This window comes from Zalophus californianus, chromosome 7 (assembly GCF_009762305.2).
Source record: "Zalophus californianus isolate mZalCal1 chromosome 7, mZalCal1.pri.v2, whole genome shotgun sequence".
NCBI classification, from domain to species: domain Eukaryota; kingdom Metazoa; phylum Chordata; class Mammalia; order Carnivora; family Otariidae; genus Zalophus; species Zalophus californianus.
The window spans coordinates 81,290,523-81,315,692 of record NC_045601.1 but is presented as its reverse complement, the minus strand read 5'-3'; the positions used below and the strand labels follow the sequence as shown (position 1 = coordinate 81,315,692).

Genomic DNA, 25,170 nt, shown 5'->3' with positions numbered 1-25,170 from the left:
TTATGAAACACTATCAGTATTGAATGGGGCTTATTAGAAGGCTATGATTAATACTACTTTAATGTGAACAACCAAACTGAAGGAAAAAAACAGGCTCAAACCTTGAGTGTGAAGAAATTCTTCCTTCATGAAGAGTACTTACTCCTTGGTAGTTTTAATGGATTCTGTTCTAGGATGGTAATTCTTGTGAATTGAGACTAAATTGTAGCTGAGTTGAATTTTAATTGTTGAATAATCACTGTGTAATTAAGTCCAGAAAATGAATGAGATTATAAAAATAGTAACTGAGTACTTAAACTACTCTGACTTAAAGTTTTTGGACTCAATTGACCTTAATAACTAGGGACTTTATAAAGTCGATACTGTTAAAACTCAAGATTGGATTTTGGTGTAGGTGGGAAGCAGCAGCTTTAAAGGAAACCATTCACAGCTGCGTTGGTGGTTAGGCGTGAAGGCAACATGCCCAGTGTGTGGTAGTGGGGAGGGTTTTCACTGTGAGATCTACTTAAAAAAACAGCACAACAGTTTGCTTATTTTAAATTCTGTTTAGGGAAACTGAAGCCCTTTAACCCTATAAATAACATTCCTTTGAGATATTGTCATACTTTATGAGCTGGGAAAATGTATGAAGCTTTGGATCATATAATCACTATTTTACATTTAAAAGAGTGATTTTGTTTGTGAAGAGTTAATTATTTGATTACTTTTTTATGTGCCTTGACAAAACCATTGTGGTTTCCTAAAACACTTTTTATTTATTTATTTTTAAAGATTTTATTTCAGAAAGAGAGCACATGTGCACAAGCATGAGCAAAGGGAGGAGCAGAGGGAGAAGCAGACACCCTGGTGAGCAGGGAGCCTGATGCGGGACTCCATCACAGGACCCTGGGATCATAAAACACTTAAAAAAATTATTTATTTTGAGAGAGAGAGAATGCACACACGAGGGGTGGGAAGAGGGTCAAGGGGTTAAGAGGGAGAGGGAGAATCTTAAGGAGGCTCCACACGTGAAGCCTGATGCGGGGCTGCATTTCACGACCCTGAGATCAAGATCTGAGCAGAAATCAAGAGTCAGATGCTTAACCAGCCGAGCCACCCAGCGCCCTAAAATGCTTTTTATGAAGGATCATAATAATACATGAATTGTGTTTATCTTAGGTCTTGCTCTGAAAATTAAAAGTCCAGGTAGATTTTTCTAACTCAGAGAAATCTCCATTATGGTGTTTGACTTATTTGGTTACTTACAAATTTATTCTTTTTCGATATCTACTTGGAAAAAAAGTCTAAGTCTTGCCTAAACTTTGCCAGCTGTTAGGTAAAAGTTGATGTTTTTATCCATGTTTTGAGAATCTATATTGTGTTGCTCTATTTCCTTAATTTTACTTATCTAACACATTTGTGTGAAATGCTAAGTTGAATGACCAGCAATGTATAGATCTGATTTGAGGTATACATACAGTCCAACAGATTGTAATAATCAGAAAAACCTAGTTGCTGAACAGTAACCTTAAAAGATGATTGCCATACTGAATTTGCTATGTAGTGGATTTATGAGAGAAAGTCTTGTAAAAAAAAATTTTTTTTTAAGATTTATTCACCTGGGATGCCTGGGTGGCTCAGTTAGTTAAGCGTCTGCTTTGGGCTTAGGTCATGGTCCCAGGGTCCTGGGATGGAGTCCCATATCGATGTGGGCTCCTTGCTCAGTGGGAAGCCTGCTTCTCCCTCTGCTGTTCCCCCTGCTTGTGCACTCTCTCTCTCTCTCTCTCATAAATAAATGAATAAAATCTTTGAAAAAAGAAGATTTATTCACCTATTTTAGAGAGAGTGTGCATGTGAGTGGGGAAAGGGCAGAAGGAGAGGGAGAGAGGATCCCAAGCAGATTCTCCACTGAGTGCAGAGCCCCACGTGGGGCTCAATCCCAGGACCCTGAGATCACCCCCTGAGCTGAAATCAAGAGTGAATTGCTCAACCAACTGAGCCACGTAGAAGCCCGCCCCAAGTCTTATAAAATTAATAGCCAATTAATTATCTTTATACATCAGGGATTAGATTTCTCATATAGTATTAACTTCTTTTTCTTTTTTTTGAAATATTTTATTTATTAGATCAAGCGAGCATGCATGAATGGGGGGAGGGGCAGAAGGAGAGGGACAAGCAAACTCCTGGTTGAGCAGGGAGCCCAGTGCAGGGCATAATCCCAGGACCCTGAGACCATGACCTGAGCTGAAGTCAGATGTTTAACTGACTGAGCCACCCCAGGCGCCCCTTAATTTTTCTTTTAATTTGGTTTGAAACACCCAGTCAGCTACTAATTTGTTTGTTCATTCATGCAGTTAGTAATTATTTGCTATCTGGTATCTATCCCATTCTGTCATTCTATCTGATATTGCCCTAATTTTGATATGTTGTTTTTTTCCCCTCATCATATCGAATTCTTACATACAATCTCTTCTACCAGAACACAGTCATCTTTCCAATATGCCAATTTAATTAGATTGCTCTTCAGTGCCTGTAGAATAAAGAATTAGAGTTAAAGACCTTTATACTTTGACATGGGTCTGCCTTTCTAGCTTCATCTTCCACCAAGTCTTTTTTCTTCTCCTGCTCCTCCCTCCAGTTTCAGTTTCACATTTTTAAATTTCTGCTTTTGCCATTTTATTTGTCTAGAATACCACTCCATAATTCTGTTAGTTGAAATTCTTGGACCTTCAGGATCAGCTTAAATTGCTCTCTCTTTAAAGCCTAAGTAAGTCCCCTTGAGCTGACTTCAGTCAGGCAAAGTAATCCTGCCTTGATGTTCCCATATAAGAGTATTTTACTTTGGTCACTTTTAATTATATGGAACACTTCAGCCAGGAGAGAACAAAGATGTTTATCGGTGAGAGAGGGACAGGATGAAAGATCAGGAAAAAGCAATGTGAACATAGTAGATATCGTGTGTTTGAAATGTTCAAATTAATATTTTAAAAAGGTATGAGTCCTAAGGAATTAATAAAGCAAGCAAACTTTATAAGGCAAGAAAATATTTGCTTTGTTTTTTTCTGCAGTGAGGTTTGTAGTTTGGGGTTTGAGTCTTCATGTCAGGGAATTAAAATTGTCCTTATGTCTTGGTTTTTGCCTATTTTTTGGGCCTAAGTTTGTGTTCTCAGATAAAGAAAAGATAAGAAGGAGAAGGTGATTTAGACTAACTTTGCTCACTGTACATTGTTTAGGGACATCGAACAGCGCTTATTTCTTTAGTGCTTCTTCCTAGGGCCCCCCCCCCCCGATAATTAGTTGGAATTCTTTTAATGACAATGGGAGAGGGCGCCTGGGTGGCTCAGTTGGTTAAGCGACTGCCTTCCGGCTCAGGTCATGATCCTGGAGTCCCTGGATCGAGTCCCACATCGGGCTCCCTGCTCAGCAGGGAGTCTGCTTCTCCCTCTGACCCTCCCCCCTCTCATGTGCTCTCTCTCTCTCTCTCATTCTCGCTCTCTCAAATAAATAAATAAAATCTTTAAAAAAAATGACAATGGGAGATAACTATGTAATTTTAGGAATTTTTAGGATTTTATTTCTACATGTGCTTCTGTTTTTTTTTTTAAGAAAATGTGCTTTTGCTTTTTGTTTAGGATGAGAAATAACTATTTTTATTATTTTTTGGTGCTGTGCCTGACACATAATAGGAATTCAGTAAATCCTTGCAGAATGTATCTGTAATAATGCTACTTCACGGTACAAAGTCCCCTGAGATTTCACTTTCCCCAAACAGTTCCCTCATAAGTATGTGACATTATGTGCTGAAGAGATTACATTTTGTAGGAAGACTTATTGTTAAAGTACTTACAGAGTCTCATCGTTCTATTACTGTTTGAAACTTAGTATTTACAATCACAAGAGAAGTATATAGTTCTTCATTAAAGTGAGAAGAACTGAAATTAAGTGAATCACTCAGTATTTTCTTTTTTTTTTGGTTTTTATTATTTATTTATTTATTTGACAGAGAGAGACACAGAGAGGCAAGAGAAACGGGGGTGGGAGAGGGAGAAGCAGGCTTCCCGCCAAGCAGGGAGCCCTGGGATCATGACCTCAGCCAAAGGCAGACCCCCAATGACTGAGCCACCGAGGCGCCCCTCACTCAGTATCTTCTGTAGGAGCTATTTCAGAATGGATTTGTCAGAGAATTAGCATTTTAGTGTTCTGATGGTTGCCTTTTCTGCTGGTGGTTGGTAGTTGAGAAAGAAAAGTTGTTCCTAAAGTCCCTAAGTATTTTTCAGTTTGTTCTTTCAAAGTTAGTGAAATTACTGTTATCCCCAGAGGTTAGAAAATACTATTAAATAACATATGGTTGACTCTAAGGCTTTTTTACCCATTAATCCTAGGACATCTGGTTGAGGACTAATTTTGTGAAAAAGATTTGTTGATTTTTTTTTTAAAGATTTTATTCATTTATTTGAGAGAGAGAGAATGAGAGAGAGAGAGAAAGCACATGAGAGGGGGTAGGGTCAGAGGGAGAAGCAGACTCCCCGCCGAGCAGGGAGCCTGATGCGGGACTCGATCCAGGGACTTCAGGATCATGACCCAAGCCGAAGGCAGTCGCCCAACCAACTGAGCCACCCAGGCGCCCAGATTTGTTGATTCTATTATATTAACTTGACTTTTTTTTTTAAACTCAAGTGTCTGGAGGAATTTGCAGTATTTACTGTATGACTAATTAAAAGTTAAAAACAAAATTTATGCCCTTCTGAAAAACTGCTTCTGGAAGGCCTTTCTCGTTATTTAAGATCATTTAGTCAGAGGCCCATCTCAGTATATAATGAACTTTTGGAGAGTTCTTCTGTGAAGTGGGAATGCCTAGCTAAGAATGGACATTTTTTTCTTTTTCTTAGATTCTTGTTTGCTTTATATTTAGTCATGTAAGAAAAGTGACATCAGGCCTTACTTTAACCAAAGAAAATTCAGAATTGGTATGAAGCTGAATGAATATGAATGGATCAACACTACCATTTATAAATGCCTACCACATGAGGCATGTTCCCTAACAAAATCAAGAGCAGCCAGGACTTGGGAGCTGCTGAAAAAGTACTAAGATTCCCATCTCAAGGGCCATCAAGTACAAGTGGATTTCCTTAATCTATTTTCGGTATTTCAAAAAGACTTATGGAAGGTTTATATTTGCTGTGATGGAGGTGGTGTAGACCAGCTGAAGTGTTGTTTTTTTGCTTTTGATTTCTTACCTCACTGCAGTAACACTAGCTATTTTATAGTTGGGAGAACTGTAAAATTAATTTGTCAATTTAACAAATGCCTCTTTTGTGCCAAGCACTGTTTTTAGGCTTCTACATTGATAGCAGTGAATAGAACAAAGCCTCTGGATTCAAGAAACTTATACTCTAAATAAGTAAATAATATATGTCAGATGTTAAGTGCTGTAGAAAAAACAAAGTAGGGAAGGGTATTAGGGTGTGCTGGTTTTGAGTGGATGCATGGGGTTGCTATTTTATAAAAGGTGGTCTATGAAGCCTCCCTGATAAGATGATAATAGAGCAAAGACCTGAAGAAGTTATGGAGCATGGTTTATTGGTATCTTTCAGGCAGAGGTATTGAATCAATAAATACCAGAGTCCTGAAATGGATGCATGCCTAATGTGTTCAAGGAATGGCAAGGAGACCATCATGAATCAAGTAGAGTGAGTGAGAGGGAGAGTAGGTAGAGATGATGTCAGAATGCTTATGAGTAGGGGGTACAATTTGTGAAGAATCTTGTGGGCCACTGTGAAGAGTTGAGCTTTTATGTGAGCGAGATCGGAGGCATTGGAGAGTGTTGAGCAGAAAATACTACATAATTTATGTTATAAAAGGATCAAACTGCTATACTGAGCGCTGACTCTGTGTAGGCAATGGAGGAAGCAGGAAAAGCAGTCAGAAGCTACTACAGTAATCTTGGTGAGAGACAGTGTTGACTAGGAACAAGGTAGACCTGGTCAGATTCTGGGTGTAATTAAAAGATAGAGCCAACTGGATTTGCCAAAGGATTGGATGTAGAAAGGGAAAGAGGAGAGTTGAGGATGACATCAAAATTTTTGGCATGTGCAAGAGTAAAGATGAAATTGTCATTTAGTGAGAGAAGAAGAGGTCTACAAGAGGAGTAAATTTGGAAGGGGAGACATGAGGTCATTTTAGGGTATGATAAGTTTGAGATGGCTGTTGGTCTCCTAAATAGTGATATTAAGTAGGCTATGAGCTCTAGATATCTAGAATTCAGTGGAGAGGTGTTAACTGAAGATAGAAATTTGGGCATTATTAGCATGTAGGTAATGTTTGAATATTTAAGACTAGACGAGAAAGCAAGGAGATGAAAGTGGATAGACAAACACAGTCCAAGGATTGAGCCCCAAGAATTTCTGATGTTGAAAAGATAAGGAGGATCCCAGCCAAAGGAGACCAAACTTTTTTTTTTTACAGATAGCTTGGTAGATATGGTCTTCAAAGCATGTTCTGGTGTGGGGTTGGAAGTAATTAATTAAATTTAAAAAGAAATTCAAAAGATAGTTCAAGTTTCTCATTTTGTGAAATATCTGAACCTTCTTACTGTATATTTTTATTGATACGTCAGTTAAGAAACAATAATATGAAGATATTTTATAACTAAATCAATAAAATGAAAAATTCCAATGAAATGCTCCATTCCTTTGAATATTTGTCTGACTCTCAGCTAGTCATTTAAATGCAGTGTTACCTGGAAGATAAAATTAACTCCACATATCATCATGTTTACCTTTTAGCACAGACCACTCAGGTCAAGAACTTCTGGTGTGAGAAAAAAAACCAAAAAACTTCTGGTGTGTACTTTCTTGTAGTCTAGCCATTAAAGAATTTAAATCCAAATTACAAATAAGAAATAATAAACATTTTAATGTTTATGAAAGAAGTAATGAGGATTTTCATGAAGTCTTTTTTTTTTTTTTTTAAAGATTTTATTTATTTGAGCCAGACTGAGCGAGAAAGAGAGCACAAGCCAGGGGAGGGAGGTATGGAGAGGCAGAGGGAGAAGCCGACTCCCCACTGAGCAGGGCCCCCAATGTGGGACTCCATCCCAGGACTGTGGGATCATGACCTGAGCCAAAGGCAGATGCTTAACTGACTGAGCCACCCAGGTGCCCCTCATGATCTTATATATCTTTTTTATGCCATTAAAAAATAGATTAGGACAACATAGTATATTATACAACCAGGTCTTTTAGATCTAGTGATAAATATAAACCAGTGGTGCAGATAAGTTTGACTAGGCAAAGCTGTGTAGTTCAATGATTATGTGTTTGGACTTGGGGTCACACAGGATTCTTATCTTCTCTCTACATTCATTTCTTAGTTGTCTCTTTTGGGGCAATTTGCCCAAACTTCCAAAACCTCAGTTTTCAAACCAAGATGTAGCTGCCTCCCAGAGGGGTAAAAATTAAATAAGATAACATATTCTAGTACTTTAGTGCAATGTCTGGTACATAGTGAGTGGTCTTTGAAACATTATTGTAATTTTGTTGTTTCACTTGACTAATTGAATTGAACTCCATACCAGCTGTGAGAAGAAAATTGTGTTTAGTTCCTGTTTTTGTGTGATATACCCATGCACACACAGCCCAAGTTAGTAATGTTAAAGAAAAAACAAACTACTTAGTTTGATGAATTACATGAAAACTTTATTGAATATCCTAGGTTTTATCATCTCATTTATGAAAGAGTGATAGGAATTATAGTAGAATAACACCTTCTACTCTTCCTTTTTAATTTGTGTGTCTCAGAGTTTATTCCTCCTGATCATAGCATTTGAGAGTTTGTTTTCCATTTAATGAGTACCTATCTTAGGAGAACTATGTGGACTGAATTGGGTTGAACTTGGGGTCAGCTCTTAAAATGGTGCAGCTGTTTGTAGGTGAAAATGAACTCGTATTATGCACATTTTAGGGGAGGTAAAAAGCTAGAGATATCAGTGATGTGTTTAAAAGACTAAGGATTGCTCAGACTTTTTATGACCTTGATTGATGATAGTGTACTGTCCAGGACGTGGTTTGCTCATATATAGATCTTTTAGTCTGAAAAATCTGAGTAACATTGATTCAAGGCCTGAGATTTAAACTGTAGAGTATTTCAATTTGAGCAGAATGGGGCCATTTTATACAGCAGGATCCTTCAGGAGAAAAGGCCTTTCTTTTGAGTTGAAGATCCAACTTAAAATCTCATTAATCACTTATTGGGAGATCAGCGTTATCCTGTGGTGCAATGAATTAAAGTCTTCAGTCTTTTAGAAACTCCTTTTTTTGAAAGACAAAATTTTAAGAAGTAACTTTTAAATCTAGCACTAAGTGCAAAACTGAGTAACTTCTGGGTGTAATCCTTAGACAATAAACAAGATGAGTCACAGGGTATGGAAAATCTGAATCACCTGGGATAAATTAATATCTTGCTATTCTGGTATTTTACCCTCTGTAGAAGAAATTTTGAGGTTCTGAAATAAACTGGAATATTTAGTTTCTGAGAATATAGGACTTTCTCTAGAATGATCTACATTTTGACCAGGTTATCTTAGTATAGATTATCTTCATATTATTATTATTTTTTATTTTGACTCAGAACTTTTGTTATTGTTGGCATTCAGCTGTGCAATCTGCCTAACAATTTCTTTTTTTTTCTTTACTAGACAAAGACTTTTTAAAAAATTTAAATTCAGTTAACATATAGTGTATTATTAGTTTCAGAAGTAGAGTTCAGTGATTCATCAGTCATATATAATATCCAGGGCTCATTACATCATGTCCCCTCCTTAATGTCCATCACCCAGTTACCCCATCTCTTCCACCCTCTCCCCTCCAGCAGCCCTCAGTTTGTTTCCTCTGATTAAGAGTCTCTCCGTCTCTGATTTCATCTTTATTTTTCCCTCCCTTTCCCTATGATCCCATCTGTTTTGTTTCTTAAATTCCACATGAATGAGACCATTTGGTAATTGTCTTTCTCTGATTGACCTATTTTGCTTAGCCTAATACCCTCTAGTTCCATCCACGTCATTGCAAATGGCAAGATTTCATTTTTTTGGTGGCTGAGTAGTATTCCATTGTTTATCTATACCACATCTTTATCCATTCATCTGTTGATGGACATCTGGGCTCTTTCCATAGTTTGGCTACTGTGGACATTGCTGCTATAAACATTGGGGTGCATGTGCCCCTTTGGATCACTACATTTGTATCTTTGGGGTAGATACCTAGTAGTGCAGTTGCTAGGTCATAGGGTAGCTCTATTTTTTAACTTTTTGAGGAACCTCCATATTGTTTTCCGGAGTGGCTGCATCAGCTTGCATTCCCACCAACAGTGAGGGAGGGTTCCCCTTTCTCCGTATCCTCACCAACATCTGTCGTTTCCTGACTTGTTTTAGCTATTCTGACTGGTGTGAGGTGGTATCTCATTGTGGTTTTGATTTGTATTTCCTTTTTCTTTTTTAAAAGATTTTATTTAATTATTTGATAGAGAGCACAAGCTGGGGGAGGGATGCGGCAGGCAGAGGGAGAGAGAGAAGCAGGCTCCCCACTGAGCAGAGAGCCTGATGTGGGGCTCGATCCCTGGACCCTGCAATCATGACCTGAGCCGAAGGCAGATAGTTGCTTAACCGCCTGAGCCACCCAGGCACCCTGATTTGTATTTCCTGATGCCAAGTGATGTTGAGCATTTTTTCATGGGTCTATTGGCCATTTGGATGTCTTCTTTAGAGAAATGTCTGTTCATGTCTTCTGCCCATTTCTTGATTGGATTATTTGTTCTCTGGGTGTTGAGTTTGAGAAGTTCTTTATAGATTTTGGATACTAGCCCTTTATCTGTTATGTCATTTGCGAATAACTTCTCCCATTCTTTTGGTTGTCTTTTGGTTTTGTCGAGCGTTTCCGTGGCTGTGCAAAAGCTTTTTATCTTGATGAAGTTCCAGTAGTTCCATTTTTGCTTTTGTTCCCCTTGCCTTTGGAGACATGTCTAGCAAGAAGTTGTTGTGGCTGAGATCACAGAGGTTGCTCTAGGTGGCATAGACATTTTAACAATATTTGTTCTTTCAGTCCATGAGCATGAATGTTTTCCCATTTCTTTGTGTCTTCCTCAATGTCTTTCATGAGTGTTCTTTAGTTTTCTCAGTACAGATCCTTTGCCTCTTTGGTTAGGTTTATTCTTCGGTATCTTACGGTTTTTGGTGCAGCTGTAAATGGGATTGACTCCTTAATTTCTCTTCTGTTTCGATGTTGGTATATAGAAATGCAGCTGATTTCTGTGCATTGATTTTATATCCTGCCACTTTGCTGAATTCTTGTATGAGTTCTAGCACTCCATTTTGGGGTGGAGTCTTTTGGGTTTTCCACATAGAGTATCATGTCATCTGCAAAGAGTGAGAGTTTGACTACTTCTTTGCAGATTCGGATGCCTTCGATTTCTTTTTGTTGTCTGATTGCTGTGGCTAGGACTTCTAGTACTATGTTGAAGAGCAGTGGTGATAGTGGACATCCCTGTCATGTTCCTGACCTTAGGAGAAAAGCTCTCAGTTTTTCCCCTTTGAGAGTGATAGTCACTGTGGGCTTTTCCTATATGGCTTTTATGATATTGAGATACGTTCCCTCTATCCCTGCACTGTGAAGAGTTTTAGTCAAGAAAGGATGCTGTACTTTGTCAAATGCTTTTTCTGCATCTATTGAGAGGATCATACGGTTCTTGTCCTTTGTTTTATTAATGTATATCACCTTGATTGATTTGTGGACGTTGAACCACTCTTGCAGTCCAGGAATAAATCCCACTTTGTGGTGGTGAATAATCCTTTTAATGTACTGTTGGATTCTATTGGCTGTTCTATCTTGGTGAGAATTTTTACATCCATGTTCATCAGGGATATTGGTCTGTAATTCTCCTTTTTAGTGGAGGTCTTTGGTTTTGGGGTCAAGGTAATGCTGGCCTCATAGAATGAGTTTGGAAGTTTTCCTTCCATTTCTGTGTTTTGAAACAGCTTCAGAAGAATAGGTATTAATTCTTTAAATGTTTGGTGGAATTCCCCTCGGAAGCCATCTGGCCCTGGACTCTTTGTTTGTTGGGAGGTATTTGATTACTGCTTCAATTTCCTTGCTGGTTATGGGTCCATTCAGGTTTTTATTTCTTCCTGTTTCAGTTTTGGTAGTTTATATGTTCCTAGGAATGCATCCATTTCTTCCAGATTGCCTAATTTGTTGGCATATAGTTGCTCATAATATGTTCTTAGAGTTGTTTGTATTTCTTTGGTGTTGTGATTTCTCTTCTTTCATTCATGATTTTATTTATTTGGGTCCTTTCTCTTTTCTTTTGGATAAGTCTGGCCAGGGGTTTATCGATCTTATTAATTCTTTCAAAGAACTAGCTCCTAGTTTTATTGATCTGTTCTGTTCTTTTGGTTTCTTTTTCATTGATTTCTACTCTAATCTTTATTAATCCCCTTCTGCTGGGTTTAGGCTTCATTTGCTGTTCTTTCTCCAGCTTCTTTAGGTGTAAGGTTAGGTTGTGTGTTTGAGATTTTCTTGTTTTTTGAGAAAGGCTTGTATTGCTATATACTTTCCTCTTAGGACCGCCTTTGCTGCATCCCACAGGATTTAAACAGTTGTGTTTCCATTTTCATTTGTTTCCATGATTTTTAAAATTTTTTTTTTTTAAAGATTTTATTTACTTATTTGACAGAGGGAGAGAGAGAACACAAACAGGGAGAGCAGCAGGTGGGGGGTGGGGAGGGAGAAGCAGGCTCCCCGCTGAGCCGGGAGCCCGATGCGGGGCTCGATCCCAGGACCCTGGGATCATGACCTGAGCCAAAGGTAGACACTTAACTGACTGAGCCACCCAAGCCACCCCTAAATTCTTCTTTAATTTCCTGGTTGACCCATTCATTCTTTAGTAGGATGCTCTTTAACATCCATGTGTTTCTTTGTGGTCTTTCCAAATATTTTCTTGTGGTTGACTTCAAGTTTTAAAGCAGTGTGGTCTGAAAATATCCAGGGAATGATCCCAGTCTTTTGGTATTGGTTGAGACCTGATTTGTGACCCAGGATATGATCTCTTCTGGAGAATGTTCCATGTGCACTCGAGAAGAATGTGTATTCAGTTGCTTTAGGATGGAATACTCTGAATATATTTGTGAAGTCCATCTGGTGCATCATGTCATTCAGAGCCCTTGTTTCTTTATTGATCTTCTGCTTAGATGATCTGTCCGTTGCAGTGAGTGGGGTGTTAAAGTTCCCTACTATTATTGTATTATTATCAATGTGTTTCTTTAATTTTGTTATTAATTGGTTTATATAATTGCTTGCTCCCATATTAGGGGCATAAATATTTATAATTGTTAGATCTTATCTCCATATATTATTTAGATTATGTCTAAAGACAAATCTCAGACTTTTTTTTTTTAAAGATTTTATTTATTTGACAAGAGACAGCTAGAGAGGGAACACAAGCAGGGGGAGTGGGAGAGGGAGAAGCAGGCTTCCCGCTGAGCAGGGAGCCCGATGTAGGGCTCGATCCCAGGACCCTGGGATCATGACCTGAACCAAAGCCAGACACTTAATGACTGAGCCACCCAGGTGCCCCTCAGACTTGTTTTGTGATAGTAATTTAGGTAGGAGTTTATATTTGAAGTATAGTTAATGATTTCATTTCTGAAAATCTGTAAGAATATCATATAACCAGCTTTCATAATTCAGGATATATGCATTTGCCTGATAGTATCGGTTTTCAAATCATTTTATATATTTTTTTAATACTTAACAACCGGGTGCCTGGGTGGCTCAGTTGGTTAAACGACTGCCGTCAGCTCAGATCATGATCCTGGAATCCCGGGATCGAGTCCCACATCGGGCTTCCTGCTCAGCAGGGAGTCTGCTTCTCCGTCTGACCCTCTTCCCTCTCGTGCTTTCTATCTCTCATTCTCTCTCTCTCTCAAATAAATGAATAAAATCTTAAAAAAAAAAACTTAACCATGTAATGAACTTACCAATAAAATATTTGCTTTTATTTTTTTTAACCTTTTTTTGTTGGCAAGTTAATTTTAGCTGTACCAGTTAAGTTGAAGTTAGCTTTGGTGTTCTAAGTCTATTTCTAAGAATCACATGGTAATAGACTTAGCTTTAAATATTAATCAATACATTGGGCTTTCTGAGGCTGTATTTGGAAGTCCAGTATAACTGTACATCAGGATCATGGCTATGATCAGTTGGACTTACTACTATTAAAACCAGAAAGAATGTCATAGCTGACTTAGACATTTCTTGTCTTTTTTTTTTTTTTAAGATTTTATTTATTCATTTGGCAGAGAGAGAGCACACGCAGGGGGAGCAGCAGGCGGAGGGAGAAGCAGGCTCCCCGCTGCGCAAGGAACCTGCCCTGGGATCATGACCTGGGCTGAAGGCAGAAGCTTAACTGACTGAGCCACCTAGGTGCCCCAACATTTCTTGTCTTTTTTGATGTTGTAGACTGAGAAACATTAGAGCTTTTATTTTTTTATCAATATCTAAAGCTAAAACAGTGACTGGTGTGTGATAGGGGCTCAGTAAATATTCATTAAAAAAACAAATGAGTGCATATCAGACTTCTTAATTAAATTGAGGTAGTTTTTAGATCTTATTATCTTGAGATGTTTTCTAATTTTATAAAATTATTTTTTTTTAAAGATTTTATTTGAGAGAGCACACAAGTAGGCAGAGGGGCAGAGAGAGAGAGGGAGAAGCAGACTCCCTACTGAGCAGGTAGCTTGATGTGGAGCTCTGTCCCAGGACCCTGGGATCATGAGCTGAGCCGAAGGCAGCCGCTTAACCAGCTGAGCCACCCAGTGCCCCTCTTATTTTATTCTATTATTATTTTAATTTTAATTATTATTTTAATTAATAATTTAAAATTATTAATTTGACTCTGCCACCCCAGTGCCCCTAAAAATATTTTTAATCAGAGAAGTGCAATGAAAAAGAACAATATCATTTGGAGAAATAAACAATAACAGGAAAGTGCAGTGATTTAATGTGGCTTCATAAAATAATATTTGTTCTTACATCCTTTTCCCTCAAAGGGTTATTATTATTTTTTTTTAAATTTATTTGACAGAGAAAGAGAGAGCAGAAGTAGGGGGAGCAGCAGAGGGAGAAGCAGGCTCCCTGCTGTGCCCCTCTTTATTTCTTTGTCATGAGTTTGGACTTTGTGATAGGTATTTTCTCCCCATTGTTAATGAATGGTCATTGCTGATAAAACCAAGATAATAGCAAATTTCAGTACTGATGCTTAATGAATGCATTATCCAGTATTACAGCAATTTACATAATTCCCATACTTTGTACAACTAGCAGAACAAGATTAACTTGGAAATGTTTTCTAGGAAGGCCTTTTCAAAGGTAATTTAGTGACTAGAAAGAACCCTGCTGAAATATTTTGGAGAATTTTGTTCTACAAAGAAGTTCTTACGGAACTGAAATGCTCAGTGAAAGTTTGTTCTAGGTACACACAGAATGCACCAACCATAGTCAGCTGTTAACCTGGTGCCCCATTTTTTCACAGTAGAGAAGCTAATAGCCTTCAGGATATACTGATACAGATGAGAGTGCTGCCGGTTTAAAGCTTGTGTGCCAAAGGTGCACGTAAGATTCTTTTGATCAGCAAGGCCAGGGCCTGGCCAGATGAAAGAGTAGACTTTTTAAAAGGCAAATTTGATACATCTATGCCACCCTCTTACCCCCAACTAGAATGTAAGATCCCCGGAGGGCAGGGATTTTTGCTAGTTTTATTTACTGCCTTATTCCAGGTGATTGTTTTCCTATTAGAAAGCTACATGAGGCCAGCGTACCTGGCTGGCTCAGTCAGTGGAGCATGTGACTGTTGATCTCGGGGTTGTGAGTTCAAGCCTCACACTTAGGTGTAGGGATTACTTAAAAATAAAATCTTAAAAAAAAAAAAAAAGCTATACAAGGCCAGATTGTGTCTCTTTTTGCTCACCATTATATCTCTAGCACTTAGCAGTATGTAATACATAATAGGAGACTAAGTAATTAATTAATGGAATGAATTATGTAGAAGGCAAACTTATAAGGGTTCTGCATACTCTGTTTAATACTCCTTTTTTCCTTTTTGATATCTTATTCTGGCTCCTTCAGCCCAACTCTAAATTACCTTTAGCTAGTATTCAATTCCTAATACCCTAGACAGTAAAATATAAGGCATTGTTATGACTCATAGCTATAGTATTTGAAGTGTAATCTTTGAAGGTAAAGGAGTAGATGACGGCTCACATTTTGTGGTATGTACCCACCCGTTCTGTTTGTGGCCCAGGGTGGTTTTTTGGGATTATCACTGGAGTTGTTGAGAAGGAAGAATATGGATGTGTATTATTTGTCACTGTAGCCTTTAATATGTCTGGTCCCCAGGGAGCCTTCCAGTGCTATGCTTCTTACTTTTAAACAAAGAATAAATGAAAAGTTAGCATGCCTCTGAAAGGTTACAGATTGCCTTTTATAGATTACTTAGTGCTTCTATAGATTACAGTTGACTCTTGAAAAACATGGGGGTTGGGGGTGCTGACCCCCACCCCAACAGTTGGAAATCTGCATATAACTTTAGACTGCCCCCAAACTTTACTGATAGGGAGAACTGCAAGAGATCAGTTTTTACTGTAATACAAAATGTACTGGAGAGATGAACTGTTCATTGGGAGATGGTTAGTGTCACATGGTAAATAAGTGGATACTTGCAACACTTGAGCTCACTGCAATAGCAACACGAGGTAGTTATGAAATTATTATAGTAGTACAGTATGCACTATGATTAATTTTATATAGTTATGATTCAATACTGTATGTTTGTTTATGGTTCTCTGAACTGTGAATGGTGTCATGTATGGTCTGTGTTTGTGTAAATTTTGATAAATTTTAACTTTTTTAGTAGATTTAAATATATTTATGGTCTCAAATGATAAGTAAGAGTAGTATCTACATATATTTTATTAGACTTGTATCTATATTTTATAAATACATGATATATCTTTTTCTTAATTTTTCCAGTATTTCTAGGCTATGTGGTTTATCTGTTTTTTCAAATTGTTACAAATCTCAAAAAAAATATCCAGTATATTTATTGAAAAAATCCACAAGTGGACACATGCAGTTTAAACCCATGTTATTCAAGGGTCGACTGTACTTATATAGATTACTATAATGCTTACTTAAAAAATATCAGTTGTCAATTAAGTTCTAAAAACAAGATAATTTTTATTTTTTTTATTTTTTATTTTTTATTTTTTATTTTTTTTAAAGATTTTATTTTATTTATTTGAGAGAGAGAGAGAGTGAGAGAAAGAGAGCCCAAGAGGGGGTAGGGTCAGAGGGAGAAGCAGACTCCCTGCCATGCAGGGAGCCCGATGCGGGACTCGATCCCGGGACTCCAGGATCATGACCTGAGCCGAAGGCAGTCGCTTAACCAACTGAGCCACCCAGGCGCCCTAAAAACAAGATAATTTTTAGTTGATGATGGCATATTGTAAAATATTTTTGTTCTTTTCCTGAAAAAGTAAGGACTTTCAAGAATTTCAGATTTGCTGACCTAACTCCAATGATATGTATATGTAATCAGGCTTTAATGTGTTTAAGGTTTCCAGTATAATAGCACCGGGAATTGAGATGGCTTTTTAAAATTTCCTTTGCAGTGTCTTTTTAAGTACTCTTCATAAGCAAACATGCTTTTAATGAGTGTGAATGTTGATTGCATGGGTTTTTTCTGAATGGTTTTCTGGGAACAAATAGTAACATGTCTAAAATAATTTTGTCTTCGGGCACCTGGGTTGCTCAGTTGGTTAAGTGACTGCCTTCGGCTCAGGTCATGATCCTGGAGTCCCGGGATCGAGTCCCGCATCGGGCTCCCTGCTCAGCAGGGAGTCTGCTTCTCCCTCTGACCCTCCCCCCTCTCATGTACTCTCTCTCTCTCTCATTCTCACTCTCTCAAAATAAATAATAAATCTTTAAAAAAAATAAAATAAAATAATTTTGTCTTTTGTGGGATGAATAAATCGGACTTCATTATTGAAGGATAATTTGTTATAAGTATTTAGGATTCTAAAAACAAGTGAAACCTTATTAAAAAAGAGGTTTATTCTAATATAAACCATGCACTAGGTAGAAAATAATACTTAATTTAATAGGGAAGGATATGAAGTGTCCACAGTTTCTCCCGACACAAGTACATCATCAGTACAGTTAGAATACGACAAGTTCAGGTAAGAATCTAGGCCAGCTTCATGGGGTCCAAGGTCAGTGGATGTCTTTGATGACAGTGCTCAAGGGCTGTCTCTTGGGTCATAATGCTCCAATTTGGGCTGGTTGTTTGCCTAAGTACAGGGCTCTAAGTTGGAAATAATTTTCCTGTGGAATTTTATAGACATTGCTTTGTTGACTTCCTCCTTCAGTGTTGCTGATGTCATTTTGATTCATGATCCTTTGGATCTGACCCGTTTTTTTCTTCTGATTTCTCTAGATATGTGTTGCATCTTCTCTTTATTCCTGGTGTTCTGATATTTGACGTAGTGTCTTTGTGTATATGTGTGTGTTTTTCCCAGTTATTGTATTGAGAACTCAATGGGCATTTTGGCTAGACTCTAGAAAATCATGCCTTTCAGTTCAGCTTCTTTGGACATTTTAGTTTTCTCACTTCTGTTTTTTGAGGGGGGCAGGATGTCTGTTGTTCCTGGTATTTTGATGCTTAATCTTACTTGTCTCATTTTCATATCTCCCCCATCTCTTTTTTCTTGGCTTTCTGAAAAATTGCTTCAACTTTATTTTTTATACCTTCTAGTGAATATTTCATTTCTACTATTACATCATTAAAGGAAAATTATTTCAACACTTGTTAAAATGACAAGGAAGACCATTCAGGATTATTGCAGTAGGAGTGTATTAGTCTGTTTAGTCTGCCATAACAAAATGCATTGGATTTTGGATTGGATTGGATGACTTAAACAACAGATATTTATTTTCTCACAGTTTTGGGGGTAGGAAGTCTGAGATCAGGGTACCAGCATGGTTGAGTTCTAACGAGGACTCTTTTTGGCTTTCAGATGGCCACCATCTTGCTGTGTAATTACATGGCCATTGGGGGGGATAGAGGGATCTGAGATCTCTTTTCCTCTTTTCATAAGAACACTAGTCCTATTGTATCAGGATCTCATGCTTATAATGTCATTAACCTAATTACCTCCTAAAAGCCGGATCTCCAAATATAGTCATATTAGGAGTTAGTGTTCACATATTAAAAAATACAAATTCTTTGGGGGGAACAACAAAATTAAGTCCATTGCAATCTATAGCAAATGGTATTACAATAGAGGAGAGAGATGGGGCTCAATTTTGAATACAGCAAAGACAGCTGGGGATTATAGCCAATAAGCAGAGTAAGAGGGTCAGTGGACACAAAATGACTAAGAGAAAACAGCAAGGATGGGAGATTCTTGAGGGCAGTTCGAGGATTTATACATCAAAGTTAGGGGATGAAAAACTTGATCAGATATCAAGGGAGAGGGAATTTCTCCAAATTGGCTTATCAGGAGTCTTGCTAAAACTGGCCTATGCAGACCCAACAAAGATAGGACAGACAGGGAAGGCCTAATGGCACAGCCTCGACAAGAAGCAGGCTCAGAGGAGCCTAATTGAAGTTTGGTCAAGGAGAGAGCGTTTTTTCAGCTTGTGGTAATTTTTTTTTTTAAAGATTTTATTTATTAGAGAGAGAGAGAGAGAGTGAGAGAGATCATGAGCAGGGAGGAAAGGGTAGAGGAAGAAGCACACTCCCCACTGAGCCGGGAGCCTGATGTGGGACTTGATCCCAGGCCCCTGGGATCATGACCTGAGCTGAAGGCAGACGCTTAAAGAACTGAGCCACCCAGGCGCCCAGCTTATAGTAATTTTTATATATATACTCTTAAATGTTCTGGCATTTCTCATTCCAGAGAATGTCTTTTCCAGAAAATAACCTTGAAGCTTCTCTTGGGGTAGTGATGGGAGTGGGGATGTATTTGCCTAGCAATGTGGAGTATGTGCATGTTGGTGGTATTAGGAAATCTCTTTCTTTCTTTCTTTTTTTTTTTTTAAAGATTTTATTTATTTATTTGACAGAAACACAGCGAGAGAGGGAACACAAGCAGGGGGAGTGGGAGAGGGAGAAGCAGGCTCCCTGCTGAGCAGTGACCCTGATGCGGGGCTTGTTCCCAGGACCCTGGGATCATGACCTGAACTCAAGGCAGACACTTAACGACTAAGCCACCCAGACGCCCCAGGAAATCTCTTTCTTAAACAACTTTCACCTGGTCTTTCTTATGTTAGACCCTCTCTTTTCACTCTTGGTTCTAGAAGTGTCTTTGCAGTATAGTTACTATGTCTTTTGAGAGTCAGTGGTAAAATTTGAGTTGTCTTCCATCTTTCCCTATTCCTCACTTGAGGTTCAGCTCTCTCAGGTTTGCTGAGTCAGTTGCCTCTCAACCATCTGCTTTCCAACTTCCAAAGTACTGTTGCTATTGTCTCCTTGTTTTTTCCCATCCTTGTGGACTGATTTCTTTTTAAAGAATCACTTTACTGTAGATTTAGGGATTTGATGAAGGGGCAACATTAGTTGTGTGTCTTTAAATCTGTTGTCTTAACTGGGAAGTTGTAGCAAATGGTTCAGAATGGGAAAGCAATTTGAACAGTTCAACGGAATTTGCCATTTTTTTAGACTTTGAGGATTTTGTTTTGCTGTGATTTTTTTCAGATACTTAATTATTCCTAATGATATTTCATGACTATTCTGTAATTTCCTTCTGTACTTAGAAGAATAACAAGACCATTTTTGTAAAATTTCCTTCAAACAGCAGATGTTGGGAAAAATAAGTGGGAACAGCATGACTAGTATCTGTTGGGTACCATTAGAATGATGATCTCAATTTTATGTCACTAAATCCTCATAGCAATTCTGTAAGGTAAGTGATATCACTTATGGGTAAGGATAAAGATAATGATCAGCGAGATTAAGTAACTTGCTTAAGAGCTAGTCAAATAGTGGTGGAGCTTAGTTTCAAGCTTAGGTTTTTAAGACCTTTCAACTCTTTTTAGTTCACCATCTCCTTTTACTCTTCGAAACTGTGTGCACAATTCATTCATTCACTCAGTGACTATTAAGTTGCCTGCTCTGTGTTGGGCCTTGGAAACACAGAGAGGCCTAGTTCATGCCCTGATGGAATAGGGATGACATGATCAGATTTACCTTTCAGTAGGATTTCTGGTGATCCATGCAGATTGGCAAGAGTAGCAGCAATAGGCAGCTTAAGTTAATTACAGAAGTCCTGGTAAAAGGCCATGTTGGTTTTAACTAGGATGACAGAGGCAATATATAGAAATGGGTGAAAATGAGATGCCTATTAGAGGTAGAGTTGACAGGTTTAGGGGAGTGATAGGAATTTGCAGGGAGCTGGAAGAATTGAGGGTGACCCCATGTTTGATTTGAATTGAATGTTGGTGCATTTACTGATATAAGGAAGAACAGGCTGCGGTGGTGCAACAGAGTAACAATGTAATCATAACAATGTTACATCTTTTAGATATACCCATGGGAAGATGTAGGCACATGAACATCTGGGAACTCAACTGAGTGGTGTTCTGGGCTAGAGCAATAAATTTGGGCATCACTCACCTAAAGATGGGACTTAAAGCCATGGGACTACATAGAATTATTTAGGTAAAGTGTGTAGATGTAGGTGTGGTTAAGTCTGAAGCAGTGTTACTGATTCACTTTTATGGAGAATCTTCATTTAATTTCTTAACTTGGAATTACATGTAAACCTAATAGCATTTGCTCCTTGGGGAAAGCAAATCCCACTGTATAGTCATGGCATAAAAGACATTAACCAAGAAGCACATTGCAAACATGCCAATAGCCCCTTTTTGACTGAACTACATACTACACATCCTTGGCTTTCAGGAGAGAATAGACCTGAGAGCATCCACATGGGAAATCCCAGATTTACAAATGCCACAAAAGAGGAGAGTATGGTATGTGCATCAGCTCTTCTTTAAATATAGATAAGTAATGAAAAGTAAGTTCCCACTGAGATGCTGAAACTAGAACATCCAGGATCACTCACTAGCCAATTCACTATTACACATTAGTCTCATAGAATCCGAGCTCGTTAAAATTAAATATTTTACATGTCATGAACCCTTTGGGACGAATTATAAATGTTAGATATGACAGTTCTAAGCATGAAAGAAGCTTTATAAGAACACTTGAAAAATTAGAATTCACAATCTCAGTGTCCATCCGTAGGACAGTAGGTAAACAATTGTGGTATAATTGGTCAGTGGGCTAGTATGTGCAACAACATGGTTGAATATCAACAACATTTTGTTGAGTGAAAGAAGCCACACATAAAAGCTATAAGATTTCATTTATATGAAGTTCAAGAAAAGGCAAAAATTAATCTATGATGAGACAAATCAGAACATTGGGTCTCTATGGAGGTTAGGGATGACCATAGGGGAGCTTCCAGGGGATGATGGAAATGCTCTACATATTGATTGCAGTGTTTGTTAAATGGGTATATGTATTTGTTGAAACTCACCAACTTGTATACATAGGGTTTGTACATTTCACTGTGTATAAGTTTTACTTCAGTAAAAAAAATAAAAAAAGCCAGTATGCTGAGTGGTTCTGTGAGGATACATATAGGGAGCCACATGGGTAAAGCATCCCTTTAGTCTCAAATTGTCAGGGTAAGTTTCTCAGGGGAGGTAGTCTTTCACATGTCTCATTTTTATCCCTTCAGGTTTGAGATGACTTTTGTTAAACTCTTAGTTAACTCGACACAATAACATCTATTCCTGGGACAACTGTTTAATTTATTGTGTGATTCAGAATACTTTAGGTAATAAAAGGAAGTGTTTTTATCAGCTACACTGGGGCAATAAGTAAAAACTGTGACCATTTCTCCCGATTTCTGTACTGCTCAAAAGTGTAGTACTCCAGTGCATTCACAGTTGAAGGAAGGCAGTAGGAGAGCAGGTGTTACCCGAGGGGTATAGTCTCTGCTTGGTCCTTACCTAAAGGTGGATAAAAGGGATCAGAGTTACCTGTGGCAGGGCCGGCATGTGTTTCTATGAATTGCAACGTACATTAGCTTTCTAAAAAGATATGTTATTTATTTTTTATTTCCCCAGAGTTATTCATGTTGTTTTATTTGTTCCTTTCAAACAGGAGATAGTGGACACTCCTTTCAAAAATGGAGGATGGAAAGCCCGTTTGGGCGCCACACCCCACAGATGGATTTCAGATGGGCAATATTGTAGATATTGGCCCTGACAGCTTAACAATTGAACCCTTGAACCAAAAAGGCAAGGTGAGTTTCTCAGCTGAGATTTCAAAATTTGATTTTTTTCTATAGATGTCTCCCTTCTTAATGAAATAGATATTCCTAGCACAGTATAAGGGGAAGCAATTTTCTGGTAAGTGAATCTTAGTTTTCTAGTGAGTTATTTAATTATTGTTTAAGTATATATCCTAGGGAAAAAGTGGTATCCTATCATAAAATCGGACAGAAATCTAGTGAGCCTTTTATTATCTCATTCTTAAGAAATAGCTGTATGATAAAATATGAACAATAACATTTTTATTCCTTATACTATATTGCTAAAGCTAATATATCTGTGATGTAGTCAACATGTTATAAAACAAAAATATGAAGAGTGGGATTATTTTATCAAATTTTGCTTTTTGCTTTAGCTTCTAGATAATTTTTTAAGCCTTTTATTTACTTAAATTTATTAGCATGGGATTGGAGTAAATATATTAAATAAAGATAGTCTTTTTTTTTAAGATACTTAAGTCTAACAAACCCATCTATTATTACTAATATTTTCATTATAATGATAGTTTTTAAAACATAGAAGCATACTTTAATTTTGTATACATGGCATCTATTTCTTTTTAAGCTTAGGGTAGACAGTATTACAAAATGGGAGTTTGGGGAAAATGTGATCAGGAGTCTCTTTGAGTCTTCCTGGGGACTATAAGGTCTGTTTTTGTGGGAGAACTTCACAATTTTCAGTTTAATAAATACTCCTATTAAACAGATCTTCTGACTAAATTAAATGTGTTGATGTCATTTCTGTTTACTTTAGACTCCGAGACTGTTCGTGAATAATTTATATTCTACTGATACGTGGTTAACTAATGCCATGTGACTGGCATCCTTCTGGGAACCTTAGAAAAACAAGGTGGATCTCTCATGAGGTCTTTTCACAGAAAAAAACTATTCTGTTACTGTAAACAGCCCAGGAACCTAAATGCATAGCTTACAATGTGCTGTGTTAGAGGAGGCCAATTAAAGATACTCTCAGGAAAGAAAACACAAAGTGTTTTTAGTTTTTCCTCTTATTTATTAACAATTACTTCTTTGTACTTACAATGCTGTACATGTTCAAAGAATGACAGAGTTAAGAAATAAGCTCGATTATTTTCATATATTTGAATCTGTAGGGGAGGGAAAATTTTCCTCTACTCTTTCAGGTCTCTGGCTGGACCTAAGAATAAAACTGATGTAAGACAGATTCACAGTAGAAAAGCATACCATTTTTGTGTGTATATTGGAACCTTCACAAGAGAATGAAGATCCAAAGAAATGACCAGAGCAGAAAGCTTTTATACCTTTTTGACAAAGAAACAATAAATTTGTGAAGAATTGATAAGACAAAGGGGTTGGGTTAGGGGCAGTACATTGTGGTAAAGTAATTAGGAACATAAGAGTTAGTGTGACAGAGTTTGTATAGATTTCTCTTGGTCTTGATTCCCCTTCTCTGGTGGTAAGAATGTCTTCTTTCTTCCTGGTACAGGGAGGGCACTTTTCACATAGGAATTTTCTCTCCTGATTTCAGGGATAAAAAGGAGGGTGAGAATGGCTTTCTTGCACCTGCTGTTTCTCAAGAACATTTAATTCAAAATAATTAGTATGTCAAAGTAGCATATTTAGGGTTATAGAAATTTGATGAGCCTTTCAGTATCCTTCAAAGTCTTTTTTCATTTTTATGTAACATATTTTATAAGCACAGTAAATCAGAAGGCTGCAATGAAAAGTATTATTTCCCAGGTATATTCTAGAATATTCTGTTGTATATATTTTGTAATATCCACAGGTGACAAAATAATTCAATTCAGGCATAGAGGAAACTTGCTTTTTCATATTTTAAATATTTTGTGTGCTTTCAACTTTTGCCTTATTAGTATTGGTCAGTACATACATAGAAGCAATAAAAACACTTCAAATTTAAATTGTGGAGTTTTGAAAACTTTATGGATTTGTAGGTAATTCTATAAACTAAGAAGCTTTTTTCCATAAAAATTTTTTGGAAGTCAACAAATTCTCAGGGATTGCTTCTAATTTTTTCTCCTACTCTCTGATGAGGGTCTTAATAAACTATAACATGTTATAATAACCATATAGTTGAAAAGATCCATATGAATAGCAGTCTTTTGCTTAGGTAATTCATGGTAGAGAGATTATCATCTTTTAAATAGTAAGGAATTAAGTGCATAAAGTGATGGACAAGTCAAGTAGATCTGTTTGCTGATATAATAGAAGCATGGAAGAGAGGGAATTATTAGCTCTGGTAGGGTATTATCATCTTTGATGATAGTAATGGCTTTAAAAATTTTTTGACTGTGACCAACAGTAAGAAATGGATTTTACATTGCATTTCATAGGTGTTTTGTGCATGTGTATATATTTATAAGAAATAGATTATATATGTCAACAAGTATGTGTATTATGCATGTGTATGCATATTCATAAGTGAAACATCCTTATCACATGTGATATATGCTGATATTTTCTAATATCTTTTATGCTGTTGAAAATGCTGTCTTGAACCTCTAAATTGATTTCATGTTCTATATGCAGCAGACTGGAAATCAGGCTAAAGCTCTAACTCTATGGTATATTAAGGGTCCACATTTTCTTTTCCTCTCTATTTGCTAGGATTATCTTTTATCAGTCAACAGTCTCCTCCTCATACTCTTACCATATGATTATTCTTGTGGGTCTGTTTCTCCTTTTCTGCCATCTTTCCTCTCCAGTATTTTTCACGCCCTCACCATAAACCAGGTGGTTTTGGG

The 25,170-nt window shown here is 37.4% G+C and overlaps 1 protein-coding gene across 15 annotated transcripts in view; it reads left to right on the top strand.

Annotated features, from left to right (window-relative positions):
- The window catches only part of MYO6 (myosin VI), a 146,035-nt gene that overhangs the window by 37,187 nt on the left and 83,678 nt on the right, over nt 1–25,170 (top strand). For all 15 annotated transcript variants that reach the window (XM_027600917.2, XM_027600915.2, XM_027600913.2 and 12 more), the window contains exon 2: nt 22,258–22,399. In XM_027600917.2, the coding sequence (XP_027456718.1) occupies nt 22,283–22,399 (117 nt within the window). In that variant the 5' untranslated portion in view covers nt 22,258–22,282. The remainder of the gene's footprint in view (nt 1–22,257; nt 22,400–25,170) is intronic.